Source organism: Saccopteryx bilineata, chromosome 1 (assembly GCF_036850765.1).
Source record: "Saccopteryx bilineata isolate mSacBil1 chromosome 1, mSacBil1_pri_phased_curated, whole genome shotgun sequence".
NCBI lineage: Eukaryota > Metazoa > Chordata > Mammalia > Chiroptera > Emballonuridae > Saccopteryx > Saccopteryx bilineata.
In genome coordinates this window covers 253662564-253690328 of record NC_089490.1, presented here as the reverse complement: position 1 = coordinate 253690328, position 27765 = coordinate 253662564, and the positions used below count along the sequence as shown (strand labels likewise).

General features: G+C 41.6%; 1 protein-coding gene across 1 annotated transcript in view; it reads right to left on the bottom strand.

The window, feature by feature from the left end:
- DDX4 (DEAD-box helicase 4) overlaps window positions 1-27765 on the bottom strand; it is a 53626-nt gene that overhangs the window by 11454 nt on the left and 14407 nt on the right. Inside the window, exons 6-16 of the mRNA XM_066240873.1 lie at window positions 26704-26763; window positions 21982-22095; window positions 20878-20955; window positions 18269-18310; window positions 16497-16544; window positions 16345-16392; window positions 15987-16129; window positions 15229-15381; window positions 6205-6359; window positions 4777-4906; window positions 2895-3061 (exon numbers count right to left, since the gene is read on the bottom strand). Coding sequence (XP_066096970.1) covers window positions 2895-3061; window positions 4777-4906; window positions 6205-6359; window positions 15229-15381; window positions 15987-16129; window positions 16345-16392; window positions 16497-16544; window positions 18269-18310; window positions 20878-20955; window positions 21982-22095; window positions 26704-26763 — 1138 coding nt within the window. The remainder of the gene's footprint in view (window positions 1-2894; window positions 3062-4776; window positions 4907-6204; window positions 6360-15228; window positions 15382-15986; window positions 16130-16344; window positions 16393-16496; window positions 16545-18268; window positions 18311-20877; window positions 20956-21981; window positions 22096-26703; window positions 26764-27765) is intronic.

Below are 27765 nucleotides of genomic sequence, written 5' to 3'. Positions count from 1 at the left end.
GTGAAGAATGGGCCTGATTCTGGACGTGATGAACTGAGTCAGCACTAGTAATTCACTCAAGGAAAGCCTGTAGAAAGGTTAGGTCTGAAGGTGCAAAGCCCAGAAGAGAAACGAGGGATATAGGAAGTAAGTTTGGGAGTTCCTGGCAGACAGCAAAATGGATGCTGCAAGGTTCAACAAATATGGATAATGAGAAAAATGGACTCGGACAGAATAATGGGCAAACTGTGACATTTAAAAGCAGACAGTGAAGCAACTGAGGGGTTTTCAGAAACTGAATAACATAAATAACTCAAGATTAGGGGCTCTACCTCATTTACCTTAGATTGCCAGGGCTTAGAATCAAATATGGCTCATAGAAGGTCAACAAACATTACTGACTGATGGTGTTATACGTGATCATTTGGGCTGGTGAATATCCAAATACTTTTCTATTTCAGGTAAATTGAAAAATAGATGGGCAGAAGGAGTATTACTTGCTAATTAGGTAAGTAATTGCTAATATTATCAAGCATGACAATGGAAATGTAGATACCTCATTTCAAATTTAAGACACCATTTAAGCCTGATTGGTGGCGGTGCAGTGGACAGAGTGTCGACCTAGGACACTTAAAGTCTCAGGTTTGAAACCCCGAGGTCGCCCACTTGAGTGCGGATTCATCTGGTTTGAGCGTGGGTTCATCAACATGATCCCAAAGTCGCTGGCCTGAGCAAGGGATCACTGGCTTGGCTTGAGCCTGTCACTCACTCATGACTCGTATGAGAAGCAATCGATGAACAACTAAAGTGAAGCAACTGCAAGTAGAGGCTTCTCATCTCCCTCCCTTCCTGTCTCTTTCTCTCTCTCAAAAAAAAGACACTCTTTAAATATAAAAATCTATTACTTTATATATCACTAAAAGAAACTACATCAACTGACCGAATGCTTTCTTATGATTTAGATTTTTTCCCCAACAAAGAGCTCTTTTTAATTTACATGTAGACTTCTAAAATCATATGGTAAGTAACACAAATTGATAGCCAGCTCCACTATCCGAGGATCTGTGGAGGACCTGATCCCATGTGACTTCCTGTCAGAACAGGGGACATGCTTAGGGCCAGGAGGCCCACAGATCATATGGTCCCACAACACCCTGAGCTGCGCCCGACAGACACTGGAGCCATCCACTGAATGTGGCTAACAGCCAGCCTGAAGTGGCTCTGAGAGGCTGGCACGCCAGCCAGTCACAGCGCACAGGGACTCTGAATCAACCTTCCTGACGTGGTCCTGGGCCGGGGAACCCAGAGGCGCATGCCACAGTGGCTGCATCCCATCCCTCCCAGACACTCACACGGAAAGTCTGTGCTGCCCACCCCCTACAACAGAGGTTCTGCAGGTTTGGAGGTCCTGGTTCCCAAGAGAGAACAGTTCTGCCACTGGGAACAGCAAGAGTCTCTCTGAATTAAAGCTAGAACTGCTGTCAGGGCACCTCAGGGTCCCCACAGCTACGGGACCAGCAGGCAAGAAGGAGAGTCACCACACGAGCAGTGATGTGTCCTCCTAACCTCACAATTCACCACATGTGTTAACAGCTGTATGCGAATTTTCTACCAAAGGTCCAGGCTTCCCAAGCTCTGTATATTAATTTTAAGAATAGGCACGATTTTAAAAATAACTTTATTTGGTAGTCACGCATTAAATCCTAGCTAGCTGCTGTGTTATAACACACACACACACACACTTTAATAAAATGTGATGCTAATGCAAAGCTAAGAACAAAGGTAAAAAACAATGAAAAATATGGCAAACTTTTAAAGCAGTGGTTCTCAAAGTGTGCACCCTAGAAGATTTCCAGGTGCGCCCTATGGTATTCCAGAGAAATATGTGCTTGTTGGGGACCAAAAAACCAACAGGGTTTTTGGAGTCTAGATTTTTGGGGGACAGAGGTGTGGGGAATTGGCTGTAAGCTGACAGTCTGCCCAACCCCCCACCTCACTTGCCTGATTAGGTTCCAAAAGGCTGTTAAGCTGTGGTGCTGGATTGTTTATACTACCCCCCATGTTCCCCAGAAAGACTGGAGGCAAGTTTCTTCTATCCTTTGTTTGGTGTAAAGTTAAGATGATATGTATGGTGGGGGTTTTGGATTGATGATTAAACATAAGGAATTGTCTCTTGAAGCCTTTTGGTTTCTATAAAAGAATATGTGGCAATATCTAAAAAAGCTTTGAACATTTTACTACAATTTTCAACATCCTATTTATGTGAATTAGGGTTTTCCATCCTCAACACAATTAAGAGTAAAAAGAGAGGAATTCTTAAATGTACTGATGAGGAAATGAGAGTTTGCCTTTCAAATATATGCCCAAACACTGAAGAAATCGCTAAGACACATCGGGCTCATATTTCTCATAAACACAAGAATGAAAAAACTTAACACATTCCTGCCAGGACCTGCCAAATTTATTAAATCTTACTAAGAATGTATCTATATATGTAAAAAGATAACTTTGTTGTTTTTTAACCCCTTTTTTACAAATTCTAAAAAGCATAACTCAAAAAATGTAACATAAAAATGTTTTTTAATGTCAGGATAAATTTTGTCATATTTATTTTGTTTAATTACCATAAAAGTACGCTTGGGACTTTATTTTTTTCTTTAATATTTGACTTAATTATTATAACACATTTCTCAGAAACTTGTGTATAGCGCACCTACAATTATTTGTAGGATTTTAAATGTGCCCTGACTTCAAAAAATTTGAGAACCACTGTTTTAAAGAATATATCTACTTTTTAAACTATTTTAAAATTTTTAAAAAAATCAAATATGTCAAAAATAGATATTCAGATTGCTTCTGCTTCCATGAAAGCATCTCTGCACATCACAATTATCTTTAAAAAGAAAAGCAATTACCTCTGAATTTCTTCTGGGAAAGTTGCACTAAACATCAGGGTCTGGCGCTGCTCCTTTGATGGCATTCCTGGGCAGGAAACTAATTTCTTTATTTCTGGCCCAAAGCCCATATCCAGCATGCGATCAGCTTCATCCAAAACTAAATATTTGACCTGTCCAAGACCAATCTTTACGGGCATTTTCAAAGACAAGAGAAGAGAATGCACACTAGTTAATATATAAAATAGCGCCCACAAGTCCAGCTATTATATTCTTAAGGATGAAGATTAGAAATCAATGCATAAAAGGAGAAATACTGTTTATTTCAGTTCTTAATTTTCTGTAATGTTGTAAAACATTCAATAAATTAAGACTCAAAGAAACTAAAACTTCTAGATCACTATCGCACAACAGACTTTCATTACTTAAAAATTCTGTATCTTCACTGTCTGACATGCTAGCCACAAGCCACGTGCAGCTACAAAGCACTTGACCAAGGCCAGTGTGACTGAGAACTAAAGTTTAGATTTCATAGCATCTGTAAAGTTACATCCACATGTGGCCAGTCAGTAGTGTTGGATGGCACAGATCTAGGCAGTGTTATCTGATCAAGTCAGATTCTTTAAGAAATAAAAATTGCTAACAGAATACAAATAAAACGTCTTATAAACGGCAAATTTTTTTTCTAACTCTTTTAAACCCTTAATAAATTCTCCATTCTCTAATCCCTCGGAAAAAAACTGGGAAGGTCTCTGATCTTAAACACGTGTTGCTATAAATAAAAACACACACTTGCAAAAAGGAAATGAGTGGCTTGGGTGCCACCATGGACAGTGTTCAGTGAGGGCTCCTGGTAGATTTCTGTGGATGGTCTTATTAAAAGCTGTTCTAAGAAAGTGCCTTGATGCAGAAAAAGCATGTGTTGAGTAACCCCTTTAGAGAAGAGCTAAAAAATAAAAATAGCAAGTCACATTCATGAAAGTGAACTTAAAGTTCACTGAAAGTACTGACCTGGAGATGTATTAATGTGGTGTATGAAAACCTAAAATCAGTACACAGCCCTAAAATCTCCCCTTAAAGTCACAAAGAATTACCAGCCCTGGTTAATATCACTCCCACACTTACACAAGACACAAAATTACTGATGCCAAAGGCTTTCCTCCAGGAAAAAAATGTAATTTCATCAAGATATGAGGGGGTCCTCGGGTTACAACAGGGTCAACAGACGCCATTTCAAGTTTATGATGCTCACTCCCATAAAAACTTTAAAAAATTGAGACATGAGTGTTTCGTTTTATGTGGTTAGTTAGCATCACACTTACTATGTGGGGGAACTAGTTTGGTTGTATTCAATGGAAGAATATGCAGTAATGCAGCATATGAGTGAGGAAGCTGGTGTCCCCAGTACGCTTACCTACCCCATTTTGGACTGTTAAAAGCACAAGTGTTCTGTTTGTGTTAGGCTAGGTGTGTCTCAATTTACACCAAAACCTGGATTATGTCACTGTTGTAGGAACAGAACTGTGTCGTAACATGAGGACCCCATGTACATGAAATTAGATAAAAGTATTTATTGCATCTTCCACCCAGTGAGGTTGGATTCTGGAATCAGGTCGGAGTCTGACCCTATCTCTATTACTTACCAGAGCTAACTGGGGGGTTTTAAATAAATTATACAATCACACCGAGTTTGTTTTCCCAAGTATGAAATGAAAAATATTATTTATCTCCTGCTGAAATTATTTTAAAAATTATGTGAGAACAGAGTAAAAAATGTGAGGGGGGCCTAATACAGAAATGGTTATAAATGATGCTCTAATAAATATATTTTTACAACACAGTCTCCATTTGCCATGCAAAAAGTTATTCATTGACTGCAAAAATATGACAGCCCTGGGCTGACCTTTTCTTTGGAGATGACATCCATCAGTCTCCCAGGGGTAGCACACAACACATTACAACCTTGGACGATCTGTCGGACTGAATGCCCAAACTGGGTTCCCCCATATATGACAACAGCTCTTACACAAGTCCTGTTAACAAGAAAAATAAATGTCATTTTCTAGTTACTTGAAAATTGGACATGTGTCTAACAAGATATAAAACAAAATCCGTAAAGAAAAAAAAAAACAAATGCATTCAACAATAAAGAAGTTGATAAACAAATGAAAAATATATTTTGTTACCTATCAGATGAAGGGCTTTTCAAAAACACAGAAATAGAACAAAAACATGAACAAATGACTCATTAAAAATACAAATGGCTTTTGAACATTTAAGTTCACCATTATTTTAAAAAGAAAACAAAACGAAGACTAACAGTGTCTTCCTGCCAGTTTGATAGCAGCCTGTTCAGCAACGCAGGGGAATGACATACCAGGAGATAAAGGATGCCGCCCCTTCCACACTGCAGTCTCCATAGACACTTAAAAACTTATCTCTGTCCCATATAGAAATTTACTCTTCAGTTATGTCCTCATAATGGGCAAAGATGACCATATGATAAGATTCATTGCCAACAATGTATTTAGTATACGAGGGGGAACTAGTTTGGCTGGGGTCAGTGGAAGAATACACAGTAAAGTGGCCTATGAATGAGGGAGTTGGCGTCCCCAGTACACTTACCTATGCTATTTTTAACTGTTAAAAGCACAACTGTTCCATTTGTGTTAGGCTAGGGTGGTGTTTTGACTTGCACTAAAGTGTGGGTTACATCACTGTTATAGGAATGGAACTGTGTTGTAACCTGAGGACCCCCTGTATTGGCAAAATGTTAAGTGAAACAGGCATTCCCAAAAACTGCTGGTGGAAATGGACATTGGCACAAGCTAAAATAAGTTTATATCTTTTAATCTTAAAATCTACTCTAATTAAATACTTAAAACATAAAAATAGAAAAAGTTTATAGCATTTGTTCATTATAGGTTTCTTTATAGTAGCTGCATATTAAAAACCACCTAATGCCCCAAAGTAGGAAAATATATACACATGGACAATCTTACAGTCATTAAAAATTAGGTGTGACTATGAAGTAAGCAGTTTTCCTTATTTATGTATAAAAAAACAGAAAATTATTACGATTACCCAAAGTTCATTTTTTAAATTAAAAACTGCCAGAAAATACACAATATGTTCACTACTGTCTTATCGTTCTACTTCTATTATCATCTAATTTTTAATAAGCATGTTTCTTTATAAAAATCAAAATAAGCGTAGATTCTATAAACAGGATTATTAAAAAGAACATTTCAATTAAATAACACTAATTACATGACTGCTTTACAACTGAGCTCTTCCCCAAATAAGGAGCAACTCTTTGAGACAAATTTACCCAAAAGAGAACTTCCTGGCTTCCAAGTAGATCTGATTGATCAGCTCTCGAGTGGGGGCAACAATAATGCACTCGGGCTCCTGCAGCTCTCGGAAGCGGCTGGCAGTGACACCATCATGCATCATATGCGCCAAGATTGGCAAGAGAAAAGCTGCCTGCAAGTTAAAGGGCACGGTTTACAATTTTATCAAGCGCCATCCTTTGCCCTGGGCACACCTGCTCCTCACGCCCTACAGCCTTAGTCTCCTTCCATTTGGGGAGTTTTTAACATTTAGGTCTTGATGTTCATAATATACAATATAGGTGTTTGACAAAGTTAATCTACTATATCAAAACACTTTTATTTCTTTTTAGAAAGCATACCTATGGATCCTACATAAACCCAGGAACATTAACTCACTGATAGAGAGAATGCAGCTATAACTTGATGAAAATTGCTGTATTCAGTAGTTATTCTGAGTCCTTTGGGGCATTAATAACTGTCACTCAGAAGGTATGACAAAAGTGACTACAATAGAGCAAAAACTGGGAAATCATACATTAGGATCACTAAACACATCACCCTTACTGAAATGACATCTGGAAAGACAATTTTTTTTTTTGCTATAGTTTTCTTATTAAGCAAAAAAGACACTAAAATCTACCTCAAAAATCATGCTTGGGTCACACACTGCTGCTCTAGTACACAACTCATCCATTGTCCCTTCAACTCTACCATGCAGGCTATGACTAAAACACTGTGACCCAAGACTAAGATCCTGGAAGTGGCAGTCTAGGACCCAGCTCATGGAACCCTACTTAACAGACAAATCCTGGGAGAGAGGGAAAAATGAGTCCCAGAGACTAGAGGAGGCGGACGAATAGTATTTAGCTAAAAGAAGAGCCAGGTTAGTGTTTGCAAGAGAAAGACAAAACTTTCAGACCCAGGCTCCATCTTAAAGGGACCACGCAGAAAACCTCGTTCACAGCCACTTATCCAGGGCTCCAGGAGCGGAGAGTGCCGAGAGGACTGGAGTTGCTAGAGGAAAGTGTGGTCTCCGGGACATAGTTAGAGACTGTGGGGGACAGCCACCCTGAACTCTGTACTGGGTCACTCCCCAAACCTAAAGTGGACATTCTTCCTGGGAGAACCAAGCCAACAAAGGGAAGCAATTACCCCACCTACCAGAGGCTCTCCTGCTCCAGTCAGTGCAGAGAGACACTTAAAAGCAGGGGGCGCATCAGGGACACAGGATTTGAGTGCTGAGGTCTGGGCTACATGGTACCTAACCTGCTGAGTACCCTCCAAAGGGCGAAAGGGCTCAGCTGTGGCGGCGGCGGCAGCAGCTGTGGTGCTTGGCCAGCGCGGCAGATGGGAGCGGAGCCCAGCAAAGTAGCCTCCCAGAAATCCAGGGAGTGGAGCCGGGAGAAGCCTCCCGCAAGCCTGCAGGGGTGGAACCCTGGGGGGTGAGGCATCCCCTGCGCCGGTGCCAGATGGACCTCAGGGGAGTGAGGCACCCTGTACACCCATAGGGGGCGGAGTCGGGCGAGGAGTGCTGCGTGCCTGCAGGGGGTGGAGCCAGGCAGCCCACACTGCGACAGCAAGGGGTGGAGCCCAGAGAGGCAGCCCATGCACCGGTGAAGGGCAGAGCCTGGTGGTCCTCACTGCAAAGGAGAGGGGCAGAGCCCAAAGAGGCATCCCTCACGCCTGTGGGGGCAGAGCCCAGAGAGGCAGCCCATGCACCTGCAGGGGGCAGAGTCCAGTGAGGCGAGGAGTCCCCCATGCCTGCGGAGCAGCCTGGGCTGCAACTTGCAAGCCTCCGCTGGTGTCAAGTGCCTGAAGAGGTGGAGGCAGAGAGAGGCCAGTGGAAAAACCACACTTCAGGAATAGAGAGGCCACACACACTGGCCAAGAGTGGGAAAAGCCAGCGAGGGGTGCAGCTGATAGTTACAACGGTATCAGGACCCAACCGAGGTGAACACAAATTCCATTATCACCTGTAGCTCCAAGAACGTTGCTAATGGCCAGTCAAAAGCAGTGACCACCACTGGTCTGTGCCAGGTTCCAGCCGGGGAGGTCCAGGGCTGGTACATCCAGCAGCCAGATATGAAGAGCTTCAGCTGAGGACCTAACAACCATAGTTAGAGTGGTATCTTAAGAAAAGGCTCCTCACACTTGACCCAGCTAAGGCATAGAAAACGCTGTAACAAACAGCAAAAAGAGCGGTAGTAGCAGACAAGTAGCCCACAGTGGATTACAAACAGCTGAAGCCATCCCAAGAAAATTTAGAAACAACAAAACTGAAAGCTGCAGACAGACAACAACAACCCTATACTCAGCTAGCTACATAAAAACACATCCCAAGGAGCAGTCTATACAGAGACAAAATGGGAAGATAGAGAAATGCAATTTAAATGAATCAACAAGAGAAATCTGTAGAAAAAGAACTGAATAAAATGGAAATAAACAAGATATCAGATGTAGAGTTTAGAATAATGATTATTAGGATGTTCAAGGATCTTAGAGCAACAACAGATGGACAAAATGAGCACCTAAAGAAAGAGATAGCTGGCATCAAAAAGGATATTGAAATCATAAAAAAGAATTAGACAGAAATGACAAACACAGTATCAGAAATGAGGACCGCACTAGAAGGAATTAAAAGCAGGCTGGATGAAGCAGAAGATTGAATCAGTGATTTAGAAGACAAGATAAGCAAAAGCATGGAAGCAGAACAGCAAAAAGAAAAGAGGATCAAAAAGTCTGAGGAAGCTCTAAGAGAGTTCTGTGACAACAAGAAGAGAAACAATGTCCGCATAATAGGGGTTCCTGAAGGAGAAGAGAAAGAACAAGGGATAGAAAACCTGATTGAAGAAATCATAGCTGAAAACTTCCCTAAACTGATGCAGAAAAAAGTCACACAAGTTCAAGAAGCACAGAGTCCCATTAAAGTGGAACCCAAAGAGACCTACACCAAGACACATCATAATTAAAATACCAAATCTATGAGATAAACAAAGAATACTAAAAGCTACAAGAGAAAAGCAGTCAATCATCAAAGGAGCCCCCATAAGGATGACATCCGACTTCTCAACAGAAATACTTGAGGCCAGAAGGGAATGGCAAGAAATATTCAAAGTAATGCAGAACAGGAGCCTACAACCAATACTTCTTTATCCAGCAAGGCTATCATTTAAAATTGAAGGAGAAATAAAAAGCTTCCCAGACAAAAAAAAAAAATCAAGGAACTCATTACAATCAAACCGATGTTGCAAGAAATGTAAGGGGCCTGTTGTAAACAAAACAAAGGGAAAAAAGAATATAGTAAAAGAGGAATGTAGATTTAAAAAATAGAATGGCAATAAACAACTACATATCAATAATAACCTTAAATGTAAATGGATTAAATGATCCAATCAAAAGACAGGGTAGCTGCATGGATAAGAAAACAGGACCTGTACATATGCTGTGTACAAGAGACACACCTCAAAACAAAAGATACACATAGACTGAAAGTAAAGGGATGGAAAAAAATATTTCATGCAAATGGAAATGAAAAAAAAAGCTTGGGTTGCAATACTTATATCTGACAAAAGAGACTTTAAAACAAAGGCTATAATAAGGGATAAAGACGGTCACTACATAATGATAAAAGGAGCAATCCAACAGGAAGATAAAACCATTATAAATATCTATGCACCTAATTAATATATGAGCACCTAAATATACAAAGCAGATTTTGATGGACATGAATGGCTATATCAACAGCAATGCTATAATAGTAGGGGATTTCAATAACCCACTAACATCACTGAACAGATCTTCAAGAAAGAAAATTAACAAAGAAACAGCAGACTTAAAGGACACACTAGATCAACTGGATTTAATAGATATCTTCAGAACATTTCACCCTAAAGCAGCAGAATATACATTCTTTTCTAGTGCTCATGGTACATTCTCTAGGATAGACCACATGTTAGGACACAAAATGAGTCACAATAAATTTAAGAAGATTGAAATCATATCAAGCATCTTCTTGGATCACAATAGCATGAAACCAGAAATCAACTACAACAGAAAAACTGAAAATCACTCAAACACTTGGAAACTAAATAGAATGTTATTAAATAACAAATGGGTTAACAATGAGATCAAGGAAGAAATAAAAAATTTCCTTGAAACAAAGAAAAATGAACATACAACAACTGAAAATTTATGGGACACAGCAAAAGTAATCCTGAGAGAGAAGTTCATAGAATTACAGGCATACCTTAAGAAGAAAGAAAAAGCTCAGATAAACAATTTAACCCTGCATCTAAAAGAACTGGAAAAAGAACAGCAAGTAAAGCCCAGAGGAAGTAAAAGGAAGGAAATAATAAACCTCAAGGCAGAAATGAATGACATGGAAGCTAAAAAAAAATAAAAAAATACAGAGGATCAATGAGACCAAGAGCTGGTTCTTTGAAAAGGTAAACAAGATTGATGAACCTTTAACCAGACTCACCAAGAAAAAAAGAAGAAGGAGTCAAACAAATAAAATTAGAAATGAGAGTGGAGTAACAACTGACACAGCAGAAACACAAAGAATTGTAAAAATACTATGAAGAACTGTATGCCAAAAAGTTAGACAAGCTAGGTGAAATGGACAAATTCCTTGAAACATATAATCTTTCGAAAATCAATCTGGAAGAATCAGAAAACTTAGACCAATTACAACAAAAGAGATCAAAACAGTTATCAAAAAACTCCCAACCAGCCTGACCAGGCGGTGGCGCAGTGGATCAAGCATCGGACTAGGATGCAGAGGACCCAGGTTCGAGACTCTGAGGTCGCCAGCTTGAGCACAGGCTCATCTGGTTTGAGCAAAAAGCCCACCAGCGTGGACCCAAGGTCGCTGGCTCCAGCAGGGGGTTACTCGGTCTGCTGAAGGCCCGCGGTCAAGGCACATATGAGAAAGCAATCAATGAGCAACTAAGGTGTTGCAATGCACAATGAAAAACTAATGATTGATGCTTCTCATCTCTCTCCGTTCCTGTCTGTCTGTCCCTGTCTATCCCTCTCTCTGACTCACTCTTTGTCTCTGTCAAAAATAAAAAAAAAAATTAAAAAAATAAAAAAAACTCCCAACCAAAAAAAGCCCTTGCCTGTGAAAGGCAAATTCTACCAAATATTCAAAGAAGAACTAACTCCTATCCTTCTCAAACTATTTCAAAAAATTTAAGAGGAGGGAAGACTTCTAAACTCCTTTTACAAGGCAAGCATAATTCTGATTCCAAAACCAGGCAAAGACAATACAAGAAAGAAAACTATAGGCCAATATCCCTGATGAATTTAGATGCTAAAATTCTCAACAAAATATTAGCAAACCGGATCCAGCAATACATGAAAAAAATCATACATATGATCAAGTAGGATTTATTCTGGGGAGGCAAGGCTGGTACAATATTTGCAAATCAATCAATGTGATTCATCACATAAACAAAAGGAACGAGAAAAATCACATTATTATATCAGTAGATGCAGAAAAAGCATTTGATAAAATCCAGCACCCATTCATGATCAACACTCTCAGCATAGTGGGAATACAGGGAACATACCTCAACATGATAAAGGCCATCTATGACAAACCCACAGTCAACATCATACTCAATGGGCAAAAATTAAAAGCAATCTCCTCAAGATCAGGAACAAAGCAGGGGTGCCCCCTTTCACCACTCTTATTCAACATAGTTCTGGAGGTCCTTGCCACAGCAATAAGACAAGAAGAAGAAATAAAAGGCATCCAAATTGGAAAAGAAGAACTAAACGATCATTATTTGTTGATGATATAATACTGTACATAGAAAACCCTAAAGTCTCAAAAAACTACTGGACCTGATAAATAAATTCAGCAAGGTGGCAGGATATAAAATTAATATCCAGAAATCAGAGGTATTTTTATACACCAACAATAAACTATCTGAAAGAGAAATTAAGAAAGCAATCCCCTTCACTATTGCAACAAAAAAAATTAAGTACCTAGGAGTAAATTTAATGAAGGAGGTTAAAGACTTGTACTTGGAAAATTATAAAACATTGATAAAAGAAATCAAGGAAGATACAAACAAGTGGAAGCATATACCATGTTCATGGATAGGAAGAATAAATATCATTAAAATGCCTATATTACTCAAAGCAATTTATAAATTCAATGCAATTCCCATTAAAATACCAATGACATACTTCAAAGATATAGATCAAACATTCAAAAAATTTATATGGAACCAAAAGAGAACACGAATAGCCTCAGCAATCTTGAAAAAGTAGAATAAAGTGGGTGGTATCACACTTCCGGATATCAAGTTATACTACAAGGCCATTGTACTCAAAACAGCCTGGTACTGGCATAGAACAGGCATATAGATCAATGGAACAGAACAGAGAACCCAGAAATAAACCCACACCTTTATGGACAATTGATATTTGACAAAGGAGGTAAGAGCATAGAATAGAGTGAAGACAGTCTCTTTAACAAACGGTGTTGGGAAAATTGGACAGCTACCTGCAAAAAAACAAAACTAGACCACCAACTTACACCATTCACAAAAATAAACTCAAAATGGATAAAAGACTTAAATGTAAGGCATGAAATCATAAGCATCTTAGAAGAAAACATAGGCAGTAAGCTCACCGACATCTATCGCAGCAATATCTTTGCTGATTTATCTCCACGGGCAAGTGAAATAAAGGACAGGATAAACAAATGGGACTATATCAAACTAAAAAGCTTTTGCACAGCTAAAGACAATATGAACAAAATAAAAAGACAAATCACACAAAGGGAGAACATATTCGACAATACGTCTGATAAGGGGTTAATAACCAAAATTTATAAAGAACTTGTAGAACTCGCCCTGGCCGGTTGGCTCAGCGGTAGAGCGTCGGCCTAGCGTGCGGAGGACCTGGGTTCGATTCCCGGCCAGGGCACACAGGAGAAGCGCCCATTTGCTTCTCCACCCCTCCGCCGCGCTTTCCCTCTCTGTCTCTCTCTTCCCCTCCCACAGCCAAGGCTCCATTGGAGCAAAGATGGCCCGGGCGCTGGGGATGGCTCTGTGGCCTCTGCCCCAGGTGCTGGAGTGGCTCTGGTCGCAACATGGCGACGCCCAGGATGGGCAGAGCATCGCCCCCTGGTGGGCAGAGCGTCGCCCCTGGTGGGCGTGCCGGGTGGATCCCGGTCGGGCGCATGTGGGAGTCTGTCTGACTGTCTCTCCCTGTTTCCAGCTTCAGAAAAATGAAAAAAAAAAAAAAAAAAAGAACTTGTAGAACTCAACACCAGGAAGATAAATAACCCAATCAAAAAATGGGCAAAAGAAATGAATAGACACTTCTCCAAAGAGGACATACAGATGGCCAATAGGGAGATGAAAAAATGTTCAACATCACTAATCATTAGAGAAATGCAAATTAAAACCACAATGAGATATCACCTCACACCAGTCAGAATGGTGCTTATGAACAAAACAACACAGAATAAGTGCTGGCAACGATGTGGAGAAAAGGGAACCCTCCTGCACTGCTGGTTGGAATGCAGACTGGTGTAGCCACTGTGGAAAACAGTATAGCGAGTCCTCAAAAAATTAAAAATGGAACTGCCTTTTGACCCAGCCATCCCACTTTTAGGAATATATCCTAAGAACACCAAATCACTGATTCAAAAGAAGACATGTACCCCCATGTTTATGGCAGCATTGTTTACAATAGCCAAGATCTGGAAACAGCCCAAGTGTCCATCAGTGGACAAGTGGATTAAAAAGCAGTGGTATGTATATACAAAAAACATTTCATGTTTTGTTAATTCCACTTTACATATTAAAGTTACTTTACTAATATGTCCCACCAAAAGTAACACCCAGACCTGTGCACTACCGCTTGATGGAATCAGGAACAGCTCCTGCAGGCAGTGGTTTTAAAAGCATCTCATCTGTCCCTTTTTAACCGTGAGATACAAATAACTCTGACCAGCAATGATGGCTCATTATCCACAGGAACTGCGAGGTCTCCATGCCTTAGAAAATCACTCCCTAAAGACATAACTTTCTCACATACTTAAGAAGCAGAAATCCTGCATCTCTAGAGAATCCTATGAGGCCATGAAAAGAAGGAAATCTTACCTTTTGCGACAATATAGAGGGAACTGGAGACTATTATGTTAAGTGAAATAAGCCAGGCAGAGAAAGAAAAATATCAATTGACCTCGCTCATTTGAGGAATCCAAAGAACAACGTGAACTGAGGAACAGAGTAGAGACAGAGGAGGGATCAAAGGGACCAGAGGGAAAGCAGACAGAGGGAAAGGGGAGGAGAGGATGGGATCAGAGAAGGGAAAGAGATTAGTGAAATTATATATACATAACATAGCATTATAGAGAGCAGGACAGCAAATCCTGGAGGGAAGGAGGGAGGGCACAGGGGAGAAGGGGGCAAGGGGGATGTTGAGGGGAACATGGGGGTGGGGGGATGTATTCAGTGAGACACTTGAATCTATGTAAACACAATAAATTTAAATCAATTAATAAAAAACAGACAAATCCCACAGATCAGTCCTAAAGTCAACCTGGTCTCATCTGTTCTTACAGCATAACCTGCATTTACTTCATAGGGTGCATATCTCTCTCACTCTCATTCTTTTGACTCCAAAATGGAATCATTTACATTACATAAATGCTTTTCTCCCTTTTTCTGTGCTGTGTAACCTGTAGTCCTTCACCCACAATCATTTTGTTTCAGATAATGCCAAATACCAGATAGAGTTTAACATACTTATAGAAAGTAAACATCTATTAACTGCAAAACTACTCTAAAAAGTTCAAAATTCTTTCTTTGGAAGTATGCAAACCCTAATAAAACCCAAAATCAGCAGCGAAAACATAGATACATATGACAGTTCACTGAAATCATCTTCAAACCTCTACTCTGACAAGAGACTCAAACTACTTGGGAAGAACCAAAGTTCAAACAACATTAACCGTGTGAATGTGGGCAGAACATACGTGGAAAATGACTCACAGTTTTCCCCGACCCTGTCTGAGCACAAGCCATCAGATCCCGCCCTGAGAGTATGATAGGTATACTGTACTTCTGCACAGGAGTGAGCTTGGTATAGCCGGCTTTAGCAATGTTGTTACTCAGAGTCTGACAGAGTTTGGCTTCTTCAAAGGTCTAAAAAACAGGACAGGTATTCAACTCCATGTATCACATGCAGCTCATTCCATAAACATAGCGCATTTGAATTCATTTCATGTTTTCATTAATTCCACTTTACATATTAAAGTTACTTTACTAATATGCCCCACCAAAAGTAACACCCAGACCTGTGCACTACCGCTTGATGGAATCAGGAACAGCTCCTGCAGGCAGTGGTTCTAAAAGCATCTCATCTGTCCCCCTTTAACTGTGAGATACAAATAACTCTGACCAGCAATGATGGCTCATTATCCACAGGAACTGTGAGGTCTCCATGCCTTAGAAAATCACTCCCTGAAGACATACTTTCTCACATACTTAGGAAGCAGAAATCCTGCATCTCTAGAGAAAAGTATCCTCTTTAGTTAATTTAAGTAAAATTTTCACCGTGATTTGGAGAGGTGAGGATGAAATACAGTCTCCTCTCTTTCGACTTAGCAATTAATTCTATTCTAGATGGTAGACATGGCTCTAAACTTCCAACCTAACACACTACATAATAAAGATGAAATTTTCATATTCTTACAAGAATGGATCGCACTACTAGAACCAGTCGATACAGGAATGACCACCACACTGACCAGGATCGCTGGAGGTGCGTCGTGTCCAGAGACCTCTACCAGAATGCTGTCGTACTTGTCAAAGTTGATGCCCGTCTGGTAGTGTGCGAAGATGGTGTCCTCGTCCTCGGGCGGGGCAGGCGGCACGTAGGTCACCTTTGGTCCTTGGAATTCAAACAGTAAACAGAAACTACATTACATGACTACAAGGAAAGAGTTAGACACACAAAAACTGACAGTCAAATTTTAATGCTGCAGAACTTCCCAGTACTGACCATTAAAGTTTTCACTTAAAATTTTTAAAAGTTAAATTTTAAGCATTCTGCACTTCTATTAACATGCGATATACATTCTGTGGATCACACAAAAATTGTTGTACCTTGAAAGTCACCACCTTCTGCTCCTTCAGCTCCTGACTTCCAAGAATCTTAAAGGGAATCAAACCCAAGAAAAGAGAAATGTTTTTAAAAATTGAGGGGTGAAAGTACCCTCACTAGAAGAACCAAATACCTGCTCTGAAGTGAGACTCACTCTTTGCGGAGCCTGTTATTACTTCTTCATTCAAACCTTTGTAACCACCTAGGAAGGAAAACCATAGTGACAGTGTCAGGACACAAGGCTGGCACATCTCCATTTCCCTGCTTGTCTGCAGAGAGAACGAGTTCCAGAGATGGACAGAAATCTTTTAAGTCCTTTTGTACAAATAATACTTGAGACAATTAAGTAGGATCCTGAATATTATAAATTTCCTTAGTATTCAAAATGCTGATTTCACACCAATGACCCTGCCATAGATTACTATTTCTTATGCTGTCCATGTCTTCTAATTACTATATCCCTCCGCAAAGGATCTACTTTCTGAAAGGAACTCCTCATTCATCTCTGTGGGGGTGTGCCCAGCAGCACCTCCCGTTCTGCGATTTCCTAGGTCTCATGGCGATGACTTATCACAGAGAAAGGACAGAGAGGACGATCAGCCAAGGGCCAAGTCACAGGCAACCAGGCCCAACTTCTGAGTCCTCTCCCCTGGTGTCACACAGGACAAGCCCCAGAAAGAAGCTGTGACGGGACTGGCCTGTGGTGGCACAGTGGATAAACCTTCAGCCTGGAATGCCAAGGTTGCCGGTTCGAAGCCCTGGGTTTCCCTGGTCGAGGCACATACAACAAGCAAGCAATGAACAACTAACATGAAGCAACTATGAGTTGATACTTCCCATTCCATGCTCCCCTTTCTCTCCTGTCTCGGTAAAACTAATAAAGTATTAAAAAAAAAAAAAAGAAGCTGTAACGGCATGCTGGAAGTGCCGTCTCCCCAAAGAAGCTCAGCAGAGACTCGGGACTCAGGTTTCCTACAGGGCAGATGATGCAGGCACCTGCTGCCTGGCACACACCCAAAGTCTAGACCCTCAGGGAAAGCAGGTGTCCGGCATAAACCCCGATGTTGTACATACAGGTGAAGCACAGTGGGCCACTCTTAGCATTAGGGGATGAGAACCCTTCCCAAACCCAACTTCCCAGACCCCAGGGCCAGCCTCATCCCGCCACGTTCACTCCTCTCTGCACACCTGCGACCCTTCCCTCTCAGACCAGGCTGCCGGGCACCACCTCTCCATACGGTCACAGCGCAGAGCAAGGCTGCAGGGAAGCTGACAGCATGGGAAATCCTCGCATGGCAGTCCACTAACTTTCTTGTTCACAAAATGGTCTCTCAATCCTTCTTCAAACAACATGCGAGCATTTGGAGAATGTATAGGTCAACCAGCCATTAATAATCTCTTTCTAGAATAAGAATCCAAGAATTGGGTGGGGAGTGCCGCTTTGAATGCTCTCAGTCTAATACTGAGCCCTGAGAATTTTTCAGAATCATCTAACAAGCCTTACTGTTTTACTAATCTAGAAAGCATTTTACCTTTTATATGATATTTATCACTGAAATAATTTTCATAGTACCAAATCACATGTGCTAAACTTTATCCCCTATGCCGAATCAAATAACTATCTCACAAGAAAACACGTACTATTTTAAAATAAAGATTCAGACACATAGATGTCTCTCAACCTTTAACATTTGCACAGTATCCCATTTTACAATTATATTACTTATTAAAGTTATTCATTGATAAATGTCAGGTGCTGAGCAAATGCACATGCAGGGCACGGCTACCAAAATGGATTCCTGGTTCGGAGCAGGAAAGAGCTCCGGAGCAGCTGCGCACGTGTGGGCTCCCCAGCGTGCACCAAAGCAGAGCAGCTCTCTCTGGCTCAAAAACGACCCCTAGGCTACAGCCACTTCAGCAACTCACCTCGTCCACTCCCACTTCTGCTCTGGTAAGTGCCATCATTACCTGTAAGACATTGTTGTGCAGAATATTTAGAGAAAGAACAGCTTCTCCTCAGCACATAAACCACCGACCTCTTTCTATTCAAATGCTGAGCAACAACTCAAGATTCCTAGCCTCTTGGTCCATGTATCTCTTAAGTCAACATTTAATTTAAACCTGTTTCTCATCTGAATATTTTGTTTAAAGACTTCACTTTTTAGAGCAAAATTGAGGGGGGGTACAGAGATTTCCCATTTCCTTCATTCCCACACCTGTATACCTTTCCCCATTATCAACATGCCCCCTAAGGTACATCTGACACAACTCATGAACCCACATCGACACCTGCTAATCACCCGAAGCCCACAGTTGGCTTCAGAGTCAGTCTCAGTGCTGTGAGTTCTAAAGGTTTACACAAGTATGGACTGATGTGTATCCACCAGGATCACAGAGATTTCTGCTGCCCTAAAAACCCTCCACGCTCTGCACCCCTCGCCGCCGATCCCTGGAAACCACTGATCTTTCACTGTTCTCCGAGAGTTCCTCCATTTCTAGCGTATCCGACAGCTGGAATAGGACAGGATGCAGCCTTTCAGACTGACTTCCTCACGTGGTCATGTGCACTTCAGGTTTCTCTCTATTTTCTCACAGCCTAGTAGCTCATCTCATTTTAGTGCTGAATAATATTTCATTGTCTAGATCAGGCATGGCCAACATACGGCCCATGGGCCGAATCTGGTCTGCATGATGAGTTTATGTGGCCCACGATTAAATTTTTAATATTCTCCACTACTTTAAAATCTCAGCTTCTTAGAAGCGGAAACATCTTTGATTATTGGAAATCGAGATATTTAAGAAGATAGTGATACGCGGAAAAGAATTTCGCGTGTGAATAATCTAGGGTTAAATTCTGATAATTGGTCGAATAAATTCGCAATACTTCATTTTTTTTAAAAATTCCATTATAAAGATTTACAACTTTTGTACTCGATATGAACTGGTTGACGTTTAGCAGCGATGTGAAACCCACATTCTCTTAGGTGGAGTTTGCCAGTGTGCACCCAAGGTCAAACAATTCATTATTTTTGTGGTCAAGTGTGCTGAATCAAGTGGTATTGTAGCATAGACAATAGCTGCAGTTGATAACTGAAAACGTGTCCAGGCTGTTCGTAAAATGAAATAATTGTTTTATTTGCAATATAACCCCTTCAAGCTCATTCTATTAATTAAATATTGTTTCAGCCTGACCAGGCAGTGGCGCAGTGGATAGAGCATTAGACTGGGATGCGGAAGACCCGGGTTCGAGACCCCGAGGTCGCCAGCTTGAGCGTGGGCTCATCTGGTTTGAGCAAAAATTCACCAGCTTGGACCCAAGGTCGCTGGCTCCAGCAAGGGGTTATTCGGTCTGCTGAAGGCCCACGGTCAAGGCACATATGAGAAAGCAATCAATGAACAACTAAGGTGTCGCAATGCGCAACGAAAGGACTGATGATTGATGCTTCTCATCTCTCCGTTCCTGTCTGTCTGTCCCTGTCTATCCCTCACTCTGACTCTCTCTCTGTCTCTGTAAAAAAAATAAAAAATAAAAAATAAAATAAATTTTAAAAATATTGTTTCAATTGGCTGCGATAGTTTGGATATTTATACAGTATGTAATTATATTTTTATTAAAATATTGTATGTTAAAATTTTTTTCACTCACATTTATTCATAAACAAATTACATAATAAAATTTTGTTTACTTAAACAAATTATTTTTGTATTTAACATTTTTTAATTTTAATATTTTGTCCGGCCTGTGAAAAAAGTTTCTAATCTGGCCTGGGGATAAAAACTGTTGGCCACACCTGGTCTAGACGCACAGTTAGTTTATTTACCAACATTTGAACATTTTTCATCAACAATTGTATTCCTGCCTGACCACGTGGTGGCACAGCAGATAGAGTGTCAGACTGGGACGCAGAAGACCCAGGTTCAAAACCCTGAGGTCGCCGGCTTGAGCACTGGCTCATCTGGTTTGAGCAAGGCTCACCAGCTTGAGCCCAAGGTCACTGGCTTGAGCAAGGGGTCACTCAGTCCGCTGTAGCCCCTCCTCCCTCTCATATGTCAAGGCACATATGAGAAAACAGTCAATGAACAACTAAGGTGCCGCAACGAAGAATTGATGCTTCTCATCTCTCTCCCTTCCTGTCTATCCCTATATGTCTCTCTCTCTCTCTCTCTCTATTGGTCTCTGTCACACACACACACAAAAAAATTGTATACTATTACTTCATTTTCTCCTTAAATACCCTACCTCAGAATCCCTTCTTTAAAACCAATGCAAACTTCATTTTTTCTTTTTCCTTCTTCTAATTAAAAGTACAATTTATACCTCAAATGAACTGGTAAATAAGAGGAAAAAATAACTGACAGTGTACAAATTTAATAAGGGAGGCAAAATTGCCCGTGTATTTTTGCCAACAGAGCTAACGAACAGCAGACCAATGAGCCATACACTCAAACATGTGTTTTAGGTTCACTAGTCCCAGAACCAAGCACACAAAAGCACATCTGAGTGACGACATTCAGTAACAAATTCTAGTTCTCACCTGTGGCACCTAACGCTGGTCTTCTAGACCCGAAAGCGCGCTGGGTCCCCTCATCTTGTTCATACTCACGGTCTAGGTCTGTAGATGATAAAATCAGATAATGTTACTTTTAAGAAGTTTTTAAATCATGACTAAAAAAAAAAATCAAGTTATAGTGCCAGAAATTAAAGGTGTGGGGTAAAATAGTTTAAATTTAACAGGAATCACGAGTATTTTTCTAAGTAATGCACAAAGAATTTTTATACAAATTATTTCCTTCAATTACACATTACTTCACAAAATTTTTATTTCATTAAAATTTTTATTAAACTTTATAAAATTCTTCTATTTTATAAAGTAAGTTAGGGCAAAATGCTATGTCCAAATACAATATAAGTAAAGTTCAACCACCTCCGAAGAGGAGCCCTGGGTCAGCCCAGACACCACCCTCTGACTGCATCCTGCCCAGGCCGGCACTGGCTCCCACTGCTGCCAGGGCGCCCTCACCAGTACTGCCCAGCCACCCCCAGGCCCCTGCAGTTCCAGTGATGACTCACTAATCGGCCACATATCTAGTAAATCAGTATTGCAAATTTGTTTTTAGCTTCCAGAACCACTGATCTGCCCTCGTCTGTCAGCAGAGACGGGCCATCCAACAGGGAGTCCTGAGACAGCACATTAACTGGCGACCTCAGGGTTTTGAACCTGGGTCTTCCGCGTCCCAGTCTGACACTCTATCTGCTGCGCCACCACATGGTCAGGCAGGAATACAATTGTTGATGAAAAATGTTCAAATGTTGGTAAATAAACTAACTGTGCATCTAGACCAGGCAGAGGGTAGCAGGGGAGTCGGGCCAGCAGCCGTGCTAGTGAGAGCAGGTGCAGGGGGCACAGAGCCACAAAGAGGCCACCAGTGTCTACAGTCAGCCATGTCAGCCAGGCTCTAACACTGAGTGACAGCTAACGTGAAACAAGGCAAATGGAAGATTCAGATACTCCAACCTAACCAGGATGCATTCACACATCTAAATAATGGACATACAATACAGGTGATTATGTACCCACCTCTGCGCTAAGCTATGTTCATGTAACCCTCATAACAACCTTCTGCAGCCCACTACTAACTTGGACTTCCCAGACCAAATCCTCCCCGGCCGCCACCGCTGCCGCCACGGAAACCTCCTCTTCTCCCTCGCCTGGACGGTCCCGAAGCTTCCGGGTCATGTCCATCTTGATAGCCTGAAACAGTGACACACACACGGACAACAGAAAACAGAGACAGTGTGGAGACACAGTGACCCAACTTAAGTCCTGAATAACCGAATGACTTTAAGTAAATATTTTAACGCATTAACAAATAGTTACTAAAAAGAAATACCATATTTGACCTATAAATATTTCATTTTACTACTATAAATATATATGACTGTTTTTTTTTAAACCACTGCTTGTTTTGGGAATCAAAAGTAAAAACGACCAGAAGGAGAAAGTGTCACTTGTAAAAATATTGAAGGTTGCCACAGTTGCACCATTCACAGGATTTCCACAATCCACAGCAGGGGTCCCCAAACTTTTTACACAGGGGGCCAGTTCACTGTCCCTCAGACCGTTGGAGGGCCGCCACATACAGTGTTCCTCTCACTGACCACCAATGAAAGAGGTGCCCCTTCTGGAAGTGTGGGGGGGGGGGCGCTGGATAAATGGCCTCAGGGAGCCGCATATGGCCCATAGGCAATAGTTTGGGGACACCGATCCACAGGATTAAATAAGTGTAGGCTTATATTGGCTCCCTACAGAAAACAGTAAACATCATACTCAAAGCAAAGACATGTAGGTGTACACAAAGTCTCATTTCCTGTTATAAATATTTTTCACTCAATTAAGTACCAAAAAAAAAAAAAATCAGCAGAAGCACTTCAAGTGAAATGGGATCCCACCTACAGCAGAACAAGATTATTTTTCATTGCCTTGTTTATTAATTTGACAAATTATGTACTCTACTGAAGACATTGTTTAGTTTGCCTCTGGACTTTATATGAGACACTCACACAGAAAAAATTCTTTGTCTGGCTCCCTCTATCCCCTTGGTTTCCGTTGCTACAGGAAACTACCCACTTTTACTGCTGAGTAACACTCCACTGTGCTTCTAGTTCACTCACGTCTACTGTCTTTTTACTTCCTCTACTCAATTTTCTTCCTCCATTTTTATGATTGAACATTCATCTAATTTCTTTCCTAATGGATATATTTAAGACTATAAAATGCCCTCTGAAAGCTAGCTGTGTTAGCTCTACCTAGTAGGTTTTGATGTGTTTTGACTTTGTCATTCAGTTCTAAATATTCCATTATTTCCATATGCATTGTTATTCATAAACTAAAAAACTCGGTTCCCAAACCTAACAGGGGTTAGGGGTTTTTTTGGTTTTTTTTTTTTCTTTTCTTTTCTTTTTTCATTTTTCTGAAGCTGGAAACAGGGAGAGACAGTCAGACAGACTCCCGCATGCGCCCGACCGGGATCCACCTGGCACACCCACCAGGGGCGATGCTCTGCCCACCAGGGGGCAATGCTCTGCCCATCCTGGGCGTCACCATGTTGCGACCAGAGCCACTCTAGTGCCTGAGGCAGAGGCCACAGAGCCATCCCCAGCGCCCGGGCCATCTTTGCTCCAATGGAGCCTTGGCTGCGGGAGGGGAAGAGAGAGACAGAGAGGAAAGCGCGGCGGAGGGGTGGAGAAGCAAATGGGCGCTTCTCCTGTGGGCCCTGGCCGGGAATCGAACCCGGGTCCTCCGCACACTAGGCCAACGCTCTACCGCTGAGCCAACCGGCCAGGGCCCAGGGGTTAGGTTTTTATATATTGATTTCTAACTTTATTATTCTTTAACAGGAAGACACAGTATTCACTAATTTAAAAGAATATATGCACCCTTATGTTCACTGCAGCGTTTTTTACAACAGCCAAGATCTGGAAGCAGCCCTAGTGCTCATGCTGAGTGGATAAAAAAGCTGTGGTATATTTACAAAATGGAATACTACTTGGCCATAAACAAGAAGGAAGTCTTACCTTTTGCGAGGGCATGGATGGACCTGGAGATTATTATGCTAAATGAACTAAGCCAGTCAGAGAAAGAGAAGGACCATATGTGGAATCTAATGACCAAAATGAACTAACAAGCAAAACAGAGACAGACTCAGAGAGAGCAGACTGACAGCTGTTGGGGGAGGGGAAATCGCTAAGGGGGGTGGAGAGTTTGAGTAAAAAAAAAGAAAAAATTCATGGACACAGACAACAGTGTGGTAATTGCTGGGGGAAGGGGAAGGTGGAAGAGTGTAGGGGGGTAAATGGTGATGGAGACTTGACTCAGGGGTGAACACACAAAATGGTGTACAGAGATGTGCTGTAGAATTAGGCACCTGAAACCAGTATAATTTTGTTAACCAGTGTCACCCCAATAAACTCAATTTAAAATGAAATAATTACTGAACAACGAAAAAAAAAGATATGGCCTTGATAAATTCTGTGACATATTCTGAAACTAATTTTTGGTCTTAATAGATGGTCAAATTGTATGTATTTTCCTGTATACTGGAAAAGAACATGTAATTTACACAGAGTTAGCTGGTGGGGGCACAATGCTGATTGGGCGCAGCTCGGGTGAAGAAGCAGGTGGAGGTACAGGGGCCACCACCACACAGCACTGTGAATGAACTTAATGCCACTGGAGGATGCATTTCAACAGAGATAAAAGGCAAATTTCATGTTATAGCTATTTTCTCACAATAGAAAAAAAGAGAAGAATCCCAAATTTTATGAAAAATATCAATCGGCATATCCAAGAAGAGTAAACTCCACGCAGGACAGATGTAAGAGATTTACACCTACAGACATCATGATAAGACAGACACCTGGATGTCTGCAGGCAAAAGAATCAAGGGGGACCCCTTAGAAAATATACAGAAAGGAACTGAAAACTGATGAAAGACTTAAATGTAAGAGCAAATACTATAAAATTCTCTGAAGGGAACGGGTGAAAATCTGCACGGCTTTGGAATAGGCAAAGGTTTTTTAGATATAACACCTGAACCACAAGCAACAAGAAATAAAAATAAATTGGACTGTCCCAGAATTTGAAACTTTTGTATTTTAAAGGATATCATCAAGAAGGTGAAACCTACCCACAGAAAGGGAGAAAATATTTGCAAATATCTGATGATATTTGTATCACAAATTCATAAAGAGTTCTTAAATAAAAAGATAACCCGTCCCTGGCCGGTTGGCTCAACGGTAGAGCGTCAGCCTGGCGTGTGGAAGTCCTGGGTTCGATTCCCAGCCAGGGCGCACAGGAGAAGCGCCCATTTGCTTCTCCACCCTTCCCCCTCTCCTTTCTCTCTGTCTTTCTCTTCCCCTCCCACAGCCAAGGCTCCACTGGAGCAAAGTTGGCCCAGGCACTGATGATGGCTCCATGGCCTCAGCCTCAGGCGCTAGAATGACTCTGGCCGCAATGGAGCAATGCCCCAGATGGGCAGACCATCGCCCCCTAGTGGGTATGCTAGGTGGATCCTGGTCAGATGCATGCAGGAGTCTGTCTCTCTGCCTCCCCACTTCTCACTTCAAAAAATACAAAAAATAAAAATAAAATAAAAAAGACAACCCAATGTGTTAAATGGACTAAAGGCTCCAAGAAGATGCACCACGGCCAACACCCTCAGGAAAAGCTCCTCAATGTGATAGCAACCCACAGATGCCAATCAACCCAGGGAGATACCACCCGATGCCCACCAGGACGGCTGGAGTTAAGAAAACAAATTCTCCACCTGCCATGTACCCTCCACAGAGAACAGCCATCAGGGAGGCCCGAAAAGGTGATTGTGTCCCTGCGCATCACCCCAGATAGTCAACAAGCCAAAATCAAGCACACAGAGCTGCAACTTGGCTTCCTCACTTGAATATGAATTAAACTGATTTAAAGAAAATGTAATGGTAAGGAAGATACTCTTCTGCAAAAAACAACTAAAACTTTTTAAATAAAAGTAATGTTTTTACAAGCATGAAGTCTCAAAAACTGCTCATTAAGGGAGGAGGAAAGGAATGCTAAAAGTCATCTGTTTCATTCCTTAGCCAAATTTTCTCTCATTGTTCCACGGCTCGTGCATTCTGACACAAACAGCCGCCCCTTGTTCATCACCAAGCTCCTCCCTCCACATGGCTAACAGGGCTACCCAGAGTCCACAGCAAGTCCAGCCTCACGCAGGAGGGCCTGCCATCCACAGAGCTGACCATCTAGCTAGCAAGCAAGGGAAAGGAATGGCCCCATGCTGCAGCAAGAACACTGGTGTATCTGCCCACCACAAGGTCCAAAACAACACACACTCTTATCCTGAGGAGCTCTGGATACCAGTGTTACAGGTCCTGCTGTCTGGACACATCTGCCCACAGACAATCAAGATTAGGCATCATGGTTTCAGGCCCTCTCACCCCAACTTCAGTTGACGGCAGGATCAGCAGAGAGCGCAGAGTGCACTGGCCCTGAACCATCAGTGATGGAAAATTAATTCTTCCCTACCCACGTCTCCCACGATCCCATTCAGACCGACCCCCAGCTCACCCACACTGTGGCTGACCAGGAGTCACCCACCCCGCTGTACGTCACAGCGTGCTCTGGATCTTAGGGAACCCCAGTGATAGCAGAAGGTGGATTCACCCGAGTCTTCACAGCACAAATCACACACCAAGTATTTCCCTTCAAAGGTTTCACTGCTGCAATTTCCCTTTTTCCATCCTGCCCACGGCCAGCCCGTCAGTTCAGCACTGGCCATGAGCAGACTGCCCCCACGTGCGACGGCCTTACCTCCTCTCCTGGAGAAGCCCCTGCTCCGCATCTGACTGTCTTCGCCGTCATTGCTAGACTCTAGAATGAAAATGTGACATGTGGGGAGCGTCTAACGTTAACTTAAGATGTTTCTAAACACCAGCACTGTCATCATGTGCTGTACCCCTGAAAGCAGTAAGGCTGTAGGTCAATGGTGCTGGAAAAATAAGATAAATTAGTAAGAAAAATATTTTCATAAGTTAGAATACAAACAATTCTTGATATAATTTTAACAGAAATACAAAGACATTATTCAGTCAATTCCCTAAACAAACTAACAAACTACCTAATAGAGCTAAATATTAAAAGGTAAGTTTATAACAGAACCTGCTACTTACCAAGTGTAGACACAAGCAAAAAATAAGATTTCTTTAAAAGCCAATTTGACTAAAAATGGTTTGAGAAATATCTAAACTATCAGTAGTCTCAAATGTGGCCCGCAGACCACAAGGAAAACATGACTGTTCTCTTAACGTCAGCCTTGTTTCTGTAACCTGCCTGTCTGACAAGCACGAGAGATTAGTGTGTTTTTTGTACAGGACTCTGCACTCATGCTGATGACGCATCAGGGGACATCCTGGCTTCTCTGTTTTAACGGCATTATCAAGTAACCATACCAGGGTGTCTAAGCAGGTAAGATGGTCACCACACTGATGGCTGCCTAAGAATGATCTGGAAAGTTGACTAAAAATGAATTCCCAGGACTCAGTCACAGAGATGCTTATGCTGAGAGTATGAAGTGATAGTAAGGAATTTAAAGTGATGTGTAATAATGTGTGTTACTCTCGAGAATATTTCAGCAAAGTTCCATTTGGGAAATACAGAGATAGTTTCCAGAAACCCGTGTACCTGTCATTGGTGTCTAGTGTCTGAGAACTTCAGGTCACAGTGATGACACTGAGCAGCAAACACTCAAGAGGCTCTCCTTCGGTTCCTGTGCAGGAGGACTAAGTACCCAACAGTGAGTACTGATTTTACAATAAACAACCCCGAACCTTTGTTGCAGGCGCCTATTTGAGCTGAACTGACAAATATTCCTAA